Raw genomic sequence first — 16,556 nt, forward strand, 5'->3', positions numbered from 1 at the left:
AGTTTCCTCCATAGAGAAACTTGCCTCTACCAGCAAAAGCCTCTGGAATGATAGAGAGGAAGGTATGGACAGACAAGCCCCATAGGCTGCTTTCCAGAACTTCTCCCAGTATCCCAGAATGCACAGCATGTCCCTTTTACTTTCAGTTCTTTTTTCCGGCTCCTGCAAGCAGGACCCTGGAGCATTGAGCTCTCCCTTTTTTTAAGGGTTTCTTGTTGATTTTTCACTTTTTCAAGTTCTTTAGGTGATTTTCTAAAGTACTTTGGTGCTTTTCTTCCTGTTTATCCTTTGGTGCACTCGTTGATTGTCAATATGCCTGCATTATTTGACAAATGTCCTGAGTGCTCCTGGAAGGAGGCCAAAGTGGATCCACACGAGGTGTGTATCATCTGCCTTCCCTCTTCTCATGTCCCACAGGAGTGTGACATTTCTCAAGGCTTTTCTGGCAGGACCCTGAGGGATAGAATGAAGATCAGGCTTCAGGGCCTGGAGGACAGAAGGCTGAAGGCGCAAGATGGGTCTGGAGGGGCTTCCTCTGCCCATGCTGAGGCCTCTGGGGGGCTCCCCATGGGCAGGGAGACCAGCAAGCGTCCCCATTCTCAGTCTGTGTCGATTGCACCGACTACGGCGTCGAGAAGGATGACTGCAGTCTGTTGCCCGTCTCCAGAGGGCTCTGGGTCGAAACGACATCGACGTTCAGCATCGAGGGAACTGAACAGACAGTCATCGAGATCTCCTGTGACTATTTCGTCGTCGTCCTCGACGTCGAGAGGCCCGGCATCGGCGCTCGCCGTCGAGGCGACTTCGCCGTGGGCGAAGAGGAGAAGGTCGCCGTCGAGGGGATCCTTGACGTCGAGGAGAAGATCGTCGTCGAGGTGAAGATCGCCGTCGAGGCGAAGGAGGTCGCCGTCGAGGCGAAGGCATTCGCCGTCGAGGGAGAGACGGTCGCCGACGTGGAAAAGACTCTCGTCGTCGAGGGGCCGACACTCGCCATCCAGGGGCCGACACTCTCCGTCCGGTCGCTGTTCTTCGACGCCGAGAAGGCGCGGAAGGAGTTCTGCCGCCAGGAGTCAGTCTAGCAGGCGCCAGGTGCCTATGAGAGACTCGCCAAGTTCCCAGCCTGGAAAGGAAGGCGGGTCACTGGGTTCGGTATACTCCGCTGTGTAGCCATTTGTATATTTGACTGATACATGCAAGTACTTATAATAAGAAACATCTTTCAAATTGAAGAAGTGTGTTGTGTCTTTACACATTGTACATTCAATGTCTCTTTGTGAAGTACATAAAGAATATTTATATGTATAGCAAAGCAAAGAAATTGCTCTATACCCGACAGAACCAAAATTTTTTGTTTGACTTTAGGACCCAGGTTCTGAGGGTTACTGGGATACCCCATTATAATTAACAATTTTACTACTAAACAGGCAGTCACAAGTGCAGTTATCTGCAGGTTCAGTGCCACCAGGGCCAAAAGTGGTCAGAACTCCTTCAAACACCAGATTGTGCTATATTTGGCTACTAAATAAGCAGTCACAAGGGCAGTTACCATGCAGGCACTAGGGTCATGATTTAATGGAGCAGCAGGTGCAGTGGCACTGGGCATAAAAGTTATCAGAACTCCTCTAAACACATAATATTGCTATATTTGACTACTTAACAGGCAGTCACAAAAGCTGTTCTGTAGTAGGGGATCTCTGTGTATAGTCATAATCTAGTGAATAGTCCCGCCAATGTGCGTGGACCCCGGAGCAATCAAAAATAATCTCTTAAATTGTCAAAAAATGCAGAACTGCAAAGACACTGAAGAGAGAATTTAAAGACAGATAATGCAGCCTATATCCACAGGCTACACTGTCCAGTACTTCAACTAGAAATTCCACCAAAAATCCACACGAACAGCACAGCCTGCCCAGTTTCCTCCATAGAGAAACTTGCCTCTACCAGCAAAAGCCTCTGGAATGATAGAGAGGAAGGTATGGACAGACAAGCCCCATAGGCTGCCATTATGTGGCTCAAACAGGATACGGTGCCTTTAAGAGAACTTTCCAGAACTTCTCCCAGTATCCCAGAATGCACAGCAGGTCCCTTTTACTTTCAGTTCTTTTTTCCGACTTCTGCAAGCAGGACCCTGGAGAAATTGAGCTCTCCCTTTTTTTAAGGGTTTCTTGTTGATTTTTTCACTTTTTCAAGTTCTTTAAGTGATTTTCTAAAGTACTTTGGTGCTTTTCTTCCTGTTTATCCTTTGGTGCACTCTTTGATTGTCAATATGCCTGCATTATTTCACAAATGTCCAGAGTGCTCCAGGAAGGAGGCCAAATCGGATCCACACGAGGTGTGTATCCTCTGCCTTCCCTCTTCTCATGTCCCACAGGAGTGTGGCATTTGTCAGGGCTTTTCTGGCAGGACCCTGAGGGATAGAATGAAGATCAGACTTCAGGGCCTGGAGGACAGAAGGCTGAAGGCGCAAGGTGGGTCTGGAGGGGCTTCCTCTGCCCATGCTGAGGCCTCTGGGGGGCCCCCCAGGGGCAGGAAGACCAGCAAGTGTCCCCATTCTCCGTCTGTGTCGATTGCACTGACTACGGCGTCGAGAGGGATGACTGCAGTCTGTTCCCCATCTCCCCAGGGCTCTGGGTCGAAGCGACGTCGACGTTCGGCATCGAGGGAACTGAACAGACCGCCGTCGAGATCTCCTGTGACGATTTTGTCGTCCTCGTCGGAGTCGTCGTCGAGTAATTGACGTCGAGAGGCCCGGCGTCGGCGCTCGCCGTCGAGGCGACACCGCCTTTCGCCGTCGGCGAAGAGGAGAAGGTCGTCGTCGAGGGGATCCTTGACGTCGAGGAGAAGATAGTCATCGAGGCGAAGGAGGTCGCCGTCGAGGCGAAGGAGGTCGCCTTCGAGGCAAAGGAGGTCGCCGTCGAGGCAAAGGCATTCGCCGTCGAGGGAGAAACGGTCGCCGTCGAGTAAAAGACGCTCGTCGTTGAGGGGCCAACGCTTGCCGTCCGGTCGCCGTTCTTAGACGCAAAGAAGGCGCAGAAGGAGTTCTGGCACCAGGAGTCAGTCTAGCTGGCGCCAGGTGCCTATGAGAGAATCGCCAAGGTCCCAGCCTGGAAAGGAAGGCGGGTCACCAGGTTCGGTGTACTGCGTGGTGTATACCCCTTCTAGGCTGAGGTCGGTTACGCCCCCTCCTTCCTTCACCGAGGGGACTTCCTCTGCGGGCTCCCACTCCGCCTCCGCTCCCGCCACTTCCACGGCATCCTCAATCTCTACCGCAACCTCAGCTGCCGGCAGACAAGCCGCCTCCGATTCCTCCGAGGTCGGCCTCACTGCCCCGATATCCGACTCCTCCCAAGGGGACCCCTCGGCCGAGGGCCCCAGCCAAGCCAAAGTCGCCCATCCCGGAGGAACCGGCAGATCGACCGAAGCCAAGGAGGTCGCGATCACGCTCCAGCCGGAGAGGGAGATCGAGGAGTCGTCATAGATCCTCCACCAGGTCAAGAAGGCGCCATAGGAGGCGCGGGTCATGGTCCCGCACGAACTCTTCCAGGACCTATTCGCCGACTTTGTCGGAATCCCCATGGACGAGAGTGTCTCCTGTGGACGACATCAGCACTTTCCAGGATGTTCTCCTGAGGGGTGCAGCGAAATTGGGAATCACGGTGACGGCTCCAACACCCACGACGTACCTTACTCATCGGCCGCAGTGGGAGCGCTTCCGCCACAGCCTTCAGCTACAGCGTGCCTCAGCGCGTCTCTGCTTTTACGGGGCTCTGCATGAGGGGCACTGTTTTCACTGAGGCAACACCAAACGCCATAATGCCATAACGTCAAGTGGCCAACGGCAGGATAGGACGTTGTTCTTGCTGTTGGACTCCCTGTTAGAGAACATAGATCGATTTTCCACCTCTGTATCGCTCAATCTCTTTGCCTCAATCCAGCAGACCAGGTGGAGAGGCAGCCATTCTGCTTTGACGAACAGCCATAGAGAAACTGGAACCAGCAACAGAAAGTGGGTGGAGCATAGGGTGAGTCGAGCGGTGCTTAGCGGCTACGTGTGTGGGCCACGTCTGCCTCCATTCCCAGTTTCACTCCCTCCGTTCATTGGCAATAATCTCTGTTGTTTGTCTTCCTGATACTCATCTTCCAGAAGAATGCAAGTTCTATCAGAAGATAGAAAACACTTAAAGACTTAGAGAACATCAGGCTCATGTCAAAGAAGAAGAGTAAAGGTGTAAATCTGTCTCCTTTAAGTCTAAAGACCTTGGAGAAGGTGCTTATTCTATCTTGGCTCCTGCTTCTGTCTCTGACAACAACCTTAGTGGGAAAAAAATATTACATCGCCACAAACGCTGCCATTCCTGGTAAGCAGTCTGATGTCAAGGTCAAGTAAAACAGCCACCTGCTCCCTGAGCTGGTTTCCTATCAAGAGATTAAACAACTAACATACCAGAACACTCAATGTTGAGGGATATGCATATGCCCCTAAAGTGTCATAATTCTATTCCGCTGACCGCGCCTAGCAGATAGTGCAGGAGCCACTATCTTCAAAACCTGTGCCTCAGACTGGTTCTCAAGTGCCTCTGGCTCTGCCTTCTCCATTGGCTCCAGTCCATTCAACCCCGCTAGGTGTATCCATCAACCTAGCAGCCCTGTCTCACCTACCAGAAGATGGCCCTTGGTCTGCTTGGCACCATTCTCACTGTTGAATCTCATAGATTTAGACCCTGTCATAGTACACTTATACCAAGGAGACACCATACTCTGAGAAAGACTATACTCTTCAGTGTCTTACCTATTTAAGATACAACTCCTGAAACAACTTCCACATTGTATGTCTTTTCCACCGGACTGTATTTACCTATACTTTGAGACATACCGCCAGCAAGGATTTCACCAGTCAGTGAATGTCATAGCCCCATTCCGGGGGCCTTGGGGCGAACACTTGCATGGGTAGTGGGTGCTGAGTTTGGGCCTGAGGTAGATCTCAAGCAGCAAGGTCAGACTAGCCAGAAGCACCACACCAACACCACAGCTTCCTAGACTGATTTTGGAGCAGCTATGCTTGCCTGTTGAACAGTGCTAGTACTTATGGCAATGCTGTGCTGCCATAAGTACGGAGGCCCAGCAGCGGGTGGCCAATCTGCCCTTATCCGGGGAGACCCTATTCGGAAAACACGCAGATGATGAGATGGCCCGCGTGAAGGCGGAGGCGGAGACCCTTACGGCTGTGGGCTTGGAGAAGCCCAAAGAGAAGAAAGCCTTCAGGCCTTTCCAGATGCGCTACGGCGCACAAGGAAGAGGACGTGAGCAGTCTTCGGGACAGCAGCAGCAACAACAGCAGCAGTTCCGGAGACCCTTCCAGAAACGTCAGAAGGGTAGAGAGGGACAGCAGTCCTCTACCGCGAACAAGGGCCCGGCCGGGTCTCGACCCGGAGCGGTTACTTCCCCTTCATCCGTTACCCGCTCCGGTGGGGGGGAGCGTTCAATTTTTTCTGGCAGAGTGGAGAAAAATTACTCAGGACAAGTGGGTGCTGAATATTGTTTGCAATGGATACAGTCTTCAGTTCATCAGCCCTCCTCCAGCGATCCCTCCGGTCAGCTCACAGTATCAACTGCACGAGCTCCAGGCGGAGGCCGATATCCTGTTAAGGAAAAGGGCGATAGAAGACGTACCTCTGTCTCAAAGAGGAAGAGGTCTGTGCTCCCGGTTCTTCCTGGTTCGCAAGAAGGACAAGAACGAGTTCAGGCCCATTCTGGACTTGCGGCAGGCAAACAAGTGGATTCGCAGAGAAAAGTTTCGCATGCTGTCGTTGCCTCAGATTTTTCCTCAGTTGCAGCAGGGGGACTGGCTTTGTGCCATAGACCTACAGGATGCGTACTTCCACGTACCCATCGCGTACAAACACAGGAAGTTTCTGCGATTTCAAGTCGGCACCAACCATTATCAATACACAGTGCTGCCATTCGGGCTGAAATCCGCGCCCAGGACATTCTCGAAGTGCATGGCAGTGGTAGCGGCACACCTCAGGAAGAACAAGGTGTTTGTCTACCCGTACCTGGACGATTGGTTGATCAAGGCCTCCTCCATCTCGGAAGCTCAAGCAGACTTCCAGAAGACATGCGTTCTCTTGAACAAGTTGGGGTTGCACATCAACATGTCCAAGTCTGTCCCGACTCCGGTCCAGTGCATTCAGTACTTGGGGGCCACCATCAATACGCTGTCAGCAAGCGTGTCTCCTTCGGAGGAGCGACGGCGATCGATCCTTCGGAAGGCTCAGGCTCTTATGACCGCTCCATCTACAACAGTGAGGACGGTGTCTTCTTTACTGGGGTCGATGGCCTCTTGTATCTTCCTCACTCGTCATGCACGACTACACATGAGACCTCTGCAGGAGTGCTTGGAGGACCAATGGGACCAGAGGAAAGGATCTTGGGACGACAAGATACGACTGTCTCTGCATGCTCTTCAGTCTCTGAAGTGGTGGTGTTCAGCGGAGAATCTCCTCAGAGGGGTTCCCTTCCACAAGGACATTCCTACTCGGACTAACGTGACGGATGCCTCTCTCCACGGCTGGGGAGCGCATTCGGGAGACTTACAGATTCAAGGAACCTGGTCTCCGATGGAGTCCGCGTATCACATCAATTTCCTGGAACTTAGAGCTATGCACTTGGCACTGAAGGCCTTTCATCCGTCCTTCCAGACCAACTCTCTGCTTGTACAGACGGACAACACAACCACGATGTATTACCTCAACAAACTGGGGGGCTCGAGATCGCGCACCCTGTCTCGGGAGGCGCAGACGATCTGGCACTGGCTTCTGGCCAGAGGATTGACGATAACGGCTACCCATCTACCGGGTGTGCAGAATGTGCAGGCAGACGCACTGAGCAGACTGATTCAGGAAAACCACGAATGGGTCATAAACGACGAAGTACTAGGAGTAGTCTTCGAAAGGTGAGGGACTCCAGACGTAGATCTGTTCGCCACTGCCGAAAACAGCAAATGCCGAGACTTCGCCTCCAGGTACTACCAGCAAGGGACGCTGGGGAATGCACTCTGGATCAACTGGTCGAACAGCTTTGTTTACGCTTTTCCGCCCATTCCCCTGATTCCAGCGGTGCTCATCAAGCTGTCCCGGTCCAGGGCATGGATGATCCTGATTGCCCCCGGAATGGCCCAGGCAGTGGTGGTTCACGGACCTTCTCCACCGGTCTCTCCTTCCGCACATACGGCTGCCGTGCAGCCGGACCTTCTCACGAAGTTCAGGGGGCAGATGTTGCACCCCAACCTCTCGTCCTTAAGTTTGGCGGCATGGCTCCTGAGATACTGCAATATGGCCATTTGAATCTGCCCGAAGATTGCATGGACATACTGAAGGAGTCTAAGCGACCTTCCACTCGGACTTCTTATGCTTACAAGTGGAAGAGGTTTTGTATCTGGTGTTCCCTGCTGTCAGGCTTCCTTCACCTTCATGGGAATTGAATGTGGTGCTGTCCGGTTTGATGAAGGAGCCTTTTGAACCCATTCATATGGCTTTGTTGCAGCAGCTGTCCTGGAAGGCGGCGTTCCTCGTGGCCATCACATCGGCCCGCAGGGTGAGTGAAATTCAGGCTTTGTATTGCAATGAACCTTATACTGTATTTCATGCTGCTAAGGTTGTTATGCGTACTCACCCTAAATTTCTTCCCAAGGTTATTTCTGATTTTCATGTCAACCAGACCATAACTTTGCCTACGTTTTTTCAGAACCCTTCATCTCCAGCGGAAAGGTCTCTACATTCCCTGGATGTTAGGAGAGTGTTGAAATTTTATCTGGATAAGACCAAAGGTATTCGTAGGTCAGACCAATTGTTTATCAATTATGGATCGGTCAGGACGGGTCTTGCGACCTCTAAGCAGTCCATCTCTAGGTGGATTGTGTCCTGCATACAACTGTGTTACCAGAAAGCTAATAAGACCGTAGGAGGTAAGCCTAAGGCTCATTCCACTAGGGGCAAGGCTGCCACGACAGCCTTGCTCCGTAATGTGCCGATTGCAGAAAATTGCAAGGCCGCCACTTGGAAGTCGGTTCATACCTTTGCTAAGCATTACTGTCTGGACACTGATGCCAGGGCAGATGCTCAGGTTGGACAGGCTTCGCTGCGGAATTTGTTTGCACAGTAGTGGTGTTGGTTTCTTTTCTCCACCGCCGCTTTGGTGTGGGGGATGGGCTTGCCATTCTATTCACTAGATTATGACTATACACAGAGATCCCCTACTACAGAAGGAGTAGTTTCTTTTCTGTAACTCCAGTTCTGTAGTTGGGGTATCTCTGTTATAGTCACAAGCGCCCGCTCTCCTCCCCGGTGGAGAGATATTCATGTAAGGAATGCTGCAGGTCTGGCGTGTTACGCCTTCAAAAAGAACTGAAAGTAAAGGGGACCTGCAGTGCATTCTGGGATACTGTGAAGTTCTGGAAAGTTCTCTTAAAGGCACAGTATCCTGTTTTGAGCCACATAATGGCAGCCTATGGGGCTTGTCTGTTCATGTATTCCTCTATCATTCCAGAGGGTTTTTGCTGAAGGCAAGGGAAATCTGGACAGGCTTTGCTGTTTGTGGATTTTTGGTGGAATTTCTAGTTGAAGTACTGGACAGTGTAGCCTTTTTATAGGCTGCATTATATGTCTTTAAATTCTCTCTTAAGTGTCTGTGCAGTTCTGCATTTTTTCGTCACTTTAAGAAATTATTTTTGATTGCTCCGGGGTCCACGCACATGGGCGGGACTATTCACTAGATTATGACTATAACAGAGATACCCCTACTACAGAACTGGAGTTACAGAAAAGAAACTACTCCTTACTTTTACAAAAAGTCACGCATCTGACCAGGCGTGGCTCTTTTTGGTTTTTAAATGTGGGCATTTGCATTGTTTTCAGTGCAAGCCACCTCCACCAAGTGGGCATGGCTATATCTTTCAGCTGTAGAGAGTAGTGTAATGGAAACACATTTGATTAAAGGAAGTGCAGAGATCAGAAAGCGAGCTATAGATGGGTCAGAGGTTGCGAGGCTGTTTGTTTATCAGAGACGGGAAGGGGGTTTATGCACAGATGAAGCTGTCAGGTCCCGGACCTGGAGGAAATAGGAGCAAATGAGAGGTGGGGACTGGGGGTGACAAGGGATGTGGCAATTGGCACTGAAACTATTCTGTATGGTCCCATTATTTGGCACTGGCGGACTCGGAGGAGGTCCATCATGGATTCATGGGGTAAGTCATGAGGCGGTGACACCATGACTTACTCACACTGGATGACACCAACCCTAGTGACGCCGCAGGCCTGCTAAGAGGCACATCTCCGGACTCTGGAAACCTAAGAGTAGGCTTCCTGCTGGCAACATTTTTTTTGAGGCACATAGATTACCCCGAATGGGATAACATCAGTACAATCTGTAAGTACCTATTCGCACAGTGACGGCGTCACAGCATTTGATCCCTTGTAATCAAAAGAGGCCGCAGCGGCCTCTTTGTCCTGCTGGGAGAGCGTGGAGCCTGCGGCTTCTGCTACAGGCAGGTTGACAGCATCATAGTATCTCGTGTTCCTCATCCCAGGTGCTCACACCTGCTAGTAATGGTTTGTTACTAGTTTCTGTATTAAGTACCACATGGCAGACGATGTATTTCAACAAGTCAACGTCATCATAAGATGACAAAATAAATACATCTGATTTGAGGGGGTTCGGATTCCACAAAAGAGTTGGTCGGGTGGTATGAAATATTTCAGACTTTTTCCTGGGTTTGCCCACTCTTCATTGACACACATCTTTCTACAGAGCCGTGGTAGGTTGCGGCATCAGCTGTTGCACTGCTCTGTGCTTACCTTCAGTCTTAGCCAAGCAAGCGTTAGGTAGGAGGCAGAGACCGGTTTGCATCTCCCCTTTCAAATCGACGACTAGGCTTCAGAAGAGGCAACGAGTTGGATCAATACAAGTAATGAAAACTCAAGTGATGGAAGAGGTTAAGGGTTTTGTTAATAGCATCACCATCAGAACAAAAATGCTATTTTATATGACAACTCAAATAGCAGAATTGCAATGTAAATATTCCAAAAATGTCCCCATCCCTTAGCACTGCCAGTAGTACCGCCCCCATAAGCCACATCTCAGGTGAGTACCTGCACTTTTTTTCCATTTAAAGCACTGTTGAGGGTCAAGAGATGAAGGAGTGGAATGTGTGCTCAGTTTTGGGCACAATCATAAGGTAAAGGGATATAATACAATCTGAGCCCATTAACTCTCTGTATGCCCTGCAGCACCTGAAAATGTTTGCTTAGATAGTATTCCAAGCAGGATTCTAACGCTATACAAACGAACTGGAGAACCTGTCACTAAATGTGCATGATCAGATACCGGTGAGGCGAGCTTCCTTACAGCATGTATTCCAGCCTCTAAAGTTTGCATCCTGTTTAGCTGCATTGCCCGTTCGTTGAGCTTTCTTTTAAGAAAAAGGTTTGTGAAAGTTTTTTTCTTGTCATTTTAATTATTCTAGTGATATTTTCTAATTAAGATAATGTTTTATTTTTTAAACAAAATTTGGTTAACGCAGGTTAGGATACCTTCGTACCACCAAAGGACAAGCCCTGCAAGCCACTATACCTTTATTGAGGAAAAGTTTTCATCATGGCTGTCTTTATTGAATGAAGAAACCTGTTCCTCTCTCCTTATCACCATTTGTACTTGTCCGCCATTGATTGTATTTTATTCCCTGACACTTCTCCTCTGTTTCCAGAACGCCCGTCCTGCAGCCCCCGCTGGCAGACTGACCGGAAGACCAGAAAAGGAGCAGTTGTGTTCGGGAGGACCCTGTCCATCATCCCAGCCAGTAAATCGCTTCAGTTCGCACAGGCCAAATCATCCTGAGCCCGGATCTTCCCATATATGAACCATGCTAGCTGAAAGGGAATCCACTCCTTTGTTGCATTTCCGTAGACAAACAGAGCCTCATACCGCAGGATGAAACCCTCCATCTAAACGTTGGTGCTGCAGCTTGAAGTGTTCTATCCTCCCGTGGCACTTGTGATCTGGACTGCGCAGTGGCAACACCCTGGTTGCTTTTGGATGCTCGGCTGTTACATGTTTCTCATCAGGGATGTATCCTGCAGTGTCATCTCACTGATCTGTATGATCTTGTTAGTGTGTCCAAGACGTAGTCAATCCCCTTGATAGCTTCCACTGTTGGCAGGTGAAAGTGAAAACACGTGGCTCCCTCTTGTCTCTTTTTTTTTTCCACAAACATTTTTGAGATTGTAGTGTCGACCCTCTGTTGTCCGCTTCAGTCCAAGGACGAGTTAGTGGCCTCTTAGGCTCCACAACTTTATTATCTGTGCCAAGACCACCACAACTTTATTATCTGTGCAATGACTCTTCTCAGAAGTCTCATAGTGCGCCTACAAGCAGCGACTCTTGCCAGCAGACCTGCTTTTGTTTAGGACAGAGGGGACACTTACTCCATGGAGACGTGGGATGTATTTGGATCAGTATTACTCCTTGAGCTCAAAGGGACTCTTCCCTCTAGAGTAGTATTCCGTGTTTGGATCTGGAGAAATCTTTGGCTCGGTGTTAGGCGAGAGTTAAAGGATTTTTATAACATGTTCTTTGTATTCTGGTTTAAAAAACGTTTCCCCCTCGCAGGGACTCTAAAAGCTGGCGCGCATGGCCCTGCTAGAGAGATGTGTGGTGTGCGAGGTGCCCTAAGTCTGTCACTCTTATGTAGGCTAGACATGCATCCTGCCCAAAAACGAAGCTGCCTTGATTGAAGATTGAATACACTTGTAGGTCCGTAAAACTGCCCCTGCTGCTACGGTATGAGCATGGGTGACTGGGGTGCAAACGCAGGAAGACGAAGGGACTTGGTGCAGCGCCACCCTCTTCGGTGGCCCGCTCCCCCTGCAGTTTACCACTACATAACCCATTTGTGGGTGGAATTTGCTCTCTACAGCTGTAAGGTATTCAGAACGAAAGTGTGATTTTTGTTGTTTCATCCAGGCCGCCAGGGATTGGTTTCTTTCACTAGACCGGCTGGGGCCATGTTGCCTGCATGAATTTTTTTGTATCCTTTTTATTCTCCATACGAGTGTGGATTAATGGAAGGCAGATGCTCTCAACTGTAATGAAACTGGTCTAGAAAATAAAGATCGTTTGGATTTTTATTGCTCTTTTGCTTTTATGGTTTCGTATTTTTATTTCACCACCTTCCTCTGATCTGTTTCCTGGCAGCAGTTTTTTACATCTATAACATGAACATTGCCCACTCTAAAATAAAAAGTACACTTTTAAGAACATTTCCCATCTAAAATGCCAATTTTAAGAACAATACTAATTTAAAAAGAGCTGTTCGAAGAGCGTTTCCCCGCTCTAAATATTAGCATTTTACAAACACTTCCTCCCTAAGAGCTGACCCTGTGTAAGAGCATTCCGCATCTAAAAATAAGTAAGAGCATTTCCTTCTTTAAAAATGATCTGCGTTGCACATTACCTCTCTTAAAAAGAGCAGCCTTTGAAATTCCAACTATGTTGTGAATGTTCTCCCTTCCTGCACGTACTACCGAGCCACAGATATTCCCGCCGGCCATTACACCTCACGCCCTCCGTTCACCTGCAGGGTGCGCCCGAGCCAAGCGGAAGGGGACATTCCGGACAGCCCTTATACCTCCAGTCAGATGTGCGCTATGCAAACGCAGTTACAACCCGGAAAATCTATTAAATTGTTCGCTCTGGCATACTTAATGCCTGTGTATTTTGACAGTTGTATTGTTCTAATTTGCATCTAAAATGCACATCTTCAATAACACTTGGTAATCTCCCACACCTGAAAAGAACTTCCTCGAGATAAACCCCCCTTGCATAAAGTCTGTCCTCTAGCATGCTGTCAGCAGACCAGTTTATCCCGGGCGTTTTATACCTAACTAGTTATTGAAAGCGCTCGTCAGTGACAGTTCAAGGGCGGTGCATTCCAGCCCCCAGACCACTGCCTTCCGGCTGTTTCTAGAATGTGCTGCTCCGAGCCCGGTGGCTTCCGTTGACTAAACCTACCCGGTGTGGAATCTTATGGGGAATATCGGCTTATTTGAAGCCTGTACCGTCGCTGTGCGAGAGTCTTGGAACACTTTGAACGACACAATTCTTATATTTAAAATACAAGAGTCAGGCCTTTTGTTTGAGCTTTTAGGCGGTTTGAGCTTTTAGGCGGTTTGAGCTTTTATCCATTTGTGTGCAGGTTGCCCCTCATCGGAGAAGGAACTCTGAATACCGTGCCTTCCATTTATACTGTCCCATTTATACCAGTGCACTGTTTTGTAGTTTTTAAAAAGCTGTATTTCCTTAATCCTTCCATCATGTTCTTTGAACCCTTTTACTTGTTTGACAGTGACGTTTTGACTTTACGTATATTGATTTTGATGGCTGGTCTAACATTTCCTGTTTTCAATCAAACCTCGTAGATTTCCCTTTTACGAGCAATCATATTTTTGGGTCCAGAAGTAGATTAGTCTCTGGAAAGCATTACAAGACAAAGAAACTGCGAAAGTAATGGGAGTGCTCCAGACAGTGAGAGGAGGAACACATAAAAAGGCGGACCTTCTGATAGAAGCGAACAGGGCAGACCTATTTATGTTTTCTTAACGAAATCTACTACATAATTCCCAGCCCCACATCGTATTTATTTTGTAATGAATTATGATTTCTTTCTTTCCTGTACATGTTAAAGTAACTGTTTTTGTGCAAGTTTATACTCCAGTTTTCTTTATGGGACAGGAGTTTATCTACATAACTTTACTTATCTCAGTCTGGCGTACTATCGGTCTGCATAGGGACTTTGGCATTTCACAAGGGGTAGTAAGAGCTATTCAAATGCTACAGTACAATATGGATGTGATCTCGCATGCAAATATTGTGATTTATTTATTCAGTTTTACATCCACTGATTGCAGGCTGACAATATTCACCACAATTCACCTCATCCCGCTGTATTCCTATGTTTGTATGACAAATGTACACAGATTTAAAAATGGTGATTGTCCTCTGTCGTTATTTTGTATCAAATGACCTTCTTCTCGCACTCCATCCTCTGCATACATTGCTCACTCTGAATGTAACCTTCTCCGAGTCGCATGCCTGTCTGCCTTAATATCTCCGCACCGCACAGGTCATAAACTCTCCTTCTTTATAACCATATTCCTACAACCTAACCATAACTAATCTCCTGTAGCCAATCTATTCATCCCACCAACCATTTGTCTGAACTCGTTAATGATCACATCAAAATCCTAATAATTTTATCTGCCACAAAGAAATTGGATTAAATACTTGGAGTGGTTTCTTTAAGAGTTTAAGCTTAACTTCTATAACCAACAATAATCAATATTCACTGGATTAACCACTAACTTTGAGTTTCGGAGCAGCATGCTATCCTACGTAAAGCTCTTCAATGCCTCTTCAGGGGCAGTAAGCCTTATATAAATACAATTACAATATTATATTTTAATTTCTTTAGAAGCATGGTATCTAGGCATGGTTGTGGCATGGTGAATATGATGCAGTCGTGAATGCCGTTGTGTTCTAATCACCGTCCTTGATACTTCCAGGCATAACTTTTACAGAGGGTAATTTATTCAATTATTCAAAGGGTCACTCTTGAAGTGAAAGATGAATTCATTGTAGCAGGCAGGAGCATTTCAGACAGCTATTGTGGTACTTGGTCCAGTGTCATGGATACATGTATCGGTATAATAATAATAGTAACATTTCTAAAGTGCTTGGTTACGCCATCTCGGCGTGTCCCCGCACTAGGTGAGAGGAAGAAGACAGGAACGCCAGCAAGCTGACTTATCGTTATACCATGAACAGGTGGGTTTTTAGCAGCTTTCTGAACTTGGTTTCCGACCATTCTAGCCTCAGCTGGAGCAGCAGTTTATTCCAACTCGGAGCAGCTAGAAACCGGAAGGAACGGCCACCCATTCTGTAGGGTGAGGCATGGTTGGCAGCTAAGAAGATAATAGCTTGAGGTATATTACAAATAAGACCTGTTTACCTGAGGACATGTTTGGGTCGGGTGGCATTCGTTTGACTAGGTGCTGGTGTTAAGAGGGTATGGTGATGTGGGTTGTCTGTTCTATTATCCTCAGTATAGCGTAAATGGACTTTCAGAGGAAGAGACCATTTAATGGTGGAATGCTTCAATTGAGTTCCTCTGATATCCTCAGTCTTAGGGGGATGTTGCTAGGAGGCATCAATTGAATATAATTTCCGCATTATGCGCTAAATATTTTGGCACAAGGCCTCTGCACCCTCGATCTTGAGGATTCTTTAATAATTAGGGTTGGTGTCAGAAGGTGAAGGAGGTAGGAGCTTTGAGTATCTGAGGTATTGGTTCCTGTTGAGAAAGGGAAAGTATGCTTGTTGTTTGGGGGTGGAGGGGGGTCATGCTTGGTGTTGTAGAGCTTGATAAGGTGAATTGATATTGGAGAGTGCTTGAATTTGAGGGAAGGCTTAAAACATTCTCTTGAATACCAATTATTGGGAAGGGGGCAGTATCTTCTGACAGTTCTGATGAGATAGACCGCATAGTACTTTGAGGGCAAGCATTTCGGCGTTCAGATCTAAAACCTTTCATAATGCATGATTCAATTGTTGCTTTTAGAGATTTGTCGAAATTTAGCATTCTCATGCATATTAAGGAACGTCTTCACTGGTATATGCAAAACTTCCCATGGTGGAGTACCCTCTTGTCTCTATAGTGTTCTAGCTGTTGGTTGCTCTTGAGATTGCTGCAGCAGTACATATTTCTTTGAAACTGGATCTCTAGGGCTAGGGCAGGATCAGAGTCCGGTTTATTTAGATTGTTTACCTACTGTAATATTGGGAGTAGCTAAGTCCTGGGTCTAAAGCACCCATGTTTTGCACAGATAAAGTACTTCAGTGCGCCAGAATCAAGGCTGTTAGTGTGCTGGCTACATTTCTGCTGTTGAGGGGACAGTGATCTTGCACTGACTTTAAGTAAACAAGAATGTCATCATAAAGGCAAGCTTTCTCATCAACACCTCCTATGCCTCCTAATAAATGGGAAAAACGAGCTTTGATCATGAACCTGAGGTGGTCAACCTATGCCCAGACTTCAGTAACCCATATCATAACACTGATGGAGTACTAAAGAAAGAAACTATAGGTAAACCAGAAAGGATTCGGCACTTGGCTGTTCAAGAGAAAGGAGTAACTTCTGCATTTTCTGCTTTAGCCTCCTCTTGGCCGTCCTATTTATGTTTCTGCTTCCATGTAGCTTGCTCCATTTCACCTACCGGTACTGAGCTGATCTAAGGGGCTAGGCAGCAGTACACTAGAGTACCAACACTGCAAGCAAGGTACAGGTCTTTTCCACAACTACACCTCTTTTAGGTGCACAGGCTTCATAAAGTCAACTTGCTTCCAATGTTTTGTATTCCATCCTAAGTAAAATAGTTGTTACTTGGAGAAATATAAAATTGTTTTATAGGGCAGGCAGAGTGGACAAACTAGGAATGACTACATTAGTT

The 16,556-nt window shown here is 47.7% G+C and overlaps 1 protein-coding gene across 4 annotated transcripts in view; it reads left to right on the forward strand.

Annotated features, from left to right (window-relative positions):
* The window catches only part of LOC147701515 (kinesin-like protein KIF18B), a 373,257-nt gene extending 359,221 nt beyond the window's left edge, over window positions 1–14,036 (forward strand). For 3 of the 4 annotated variants that reach the window (XM_086930193.1, XM_086930195.1, XM_086930196.1), the window contains exon 17: window positions 10,760–12,183. In XM_086930193.1, the coding sequence (XP_086786319.1) occupies window positions 10,760–10,890 (131 nt within the window). In that variant the 3' untranslated portion in view covers window positions 10,891–12,183. Of the gene's footprint in view, window positions 1–10,759 lie in introns of all 4 variants that reach the window. The other variant, XM_086930194.1, reaches the window with a different exon arrangement.
* The last annotated feature ends 2,520 nt before the right edge of the window (window positions 14,037–16,556 follow it).

This window comes from Lissotriton vulgaris, chromosome 7, assembly GCF_964263255.1.
Source record: "Lissotriton vulgaris chromosome 7, aLisVul1.2, whole genome shotgun sequence".
In the NCBI taxonomy this organism is placed as follows: Eukaryota; Metazoa; Chordata; class Amphibia; order Caudata; family Salamandridae; genus Lissotriton; species Lissotriton vulgaris.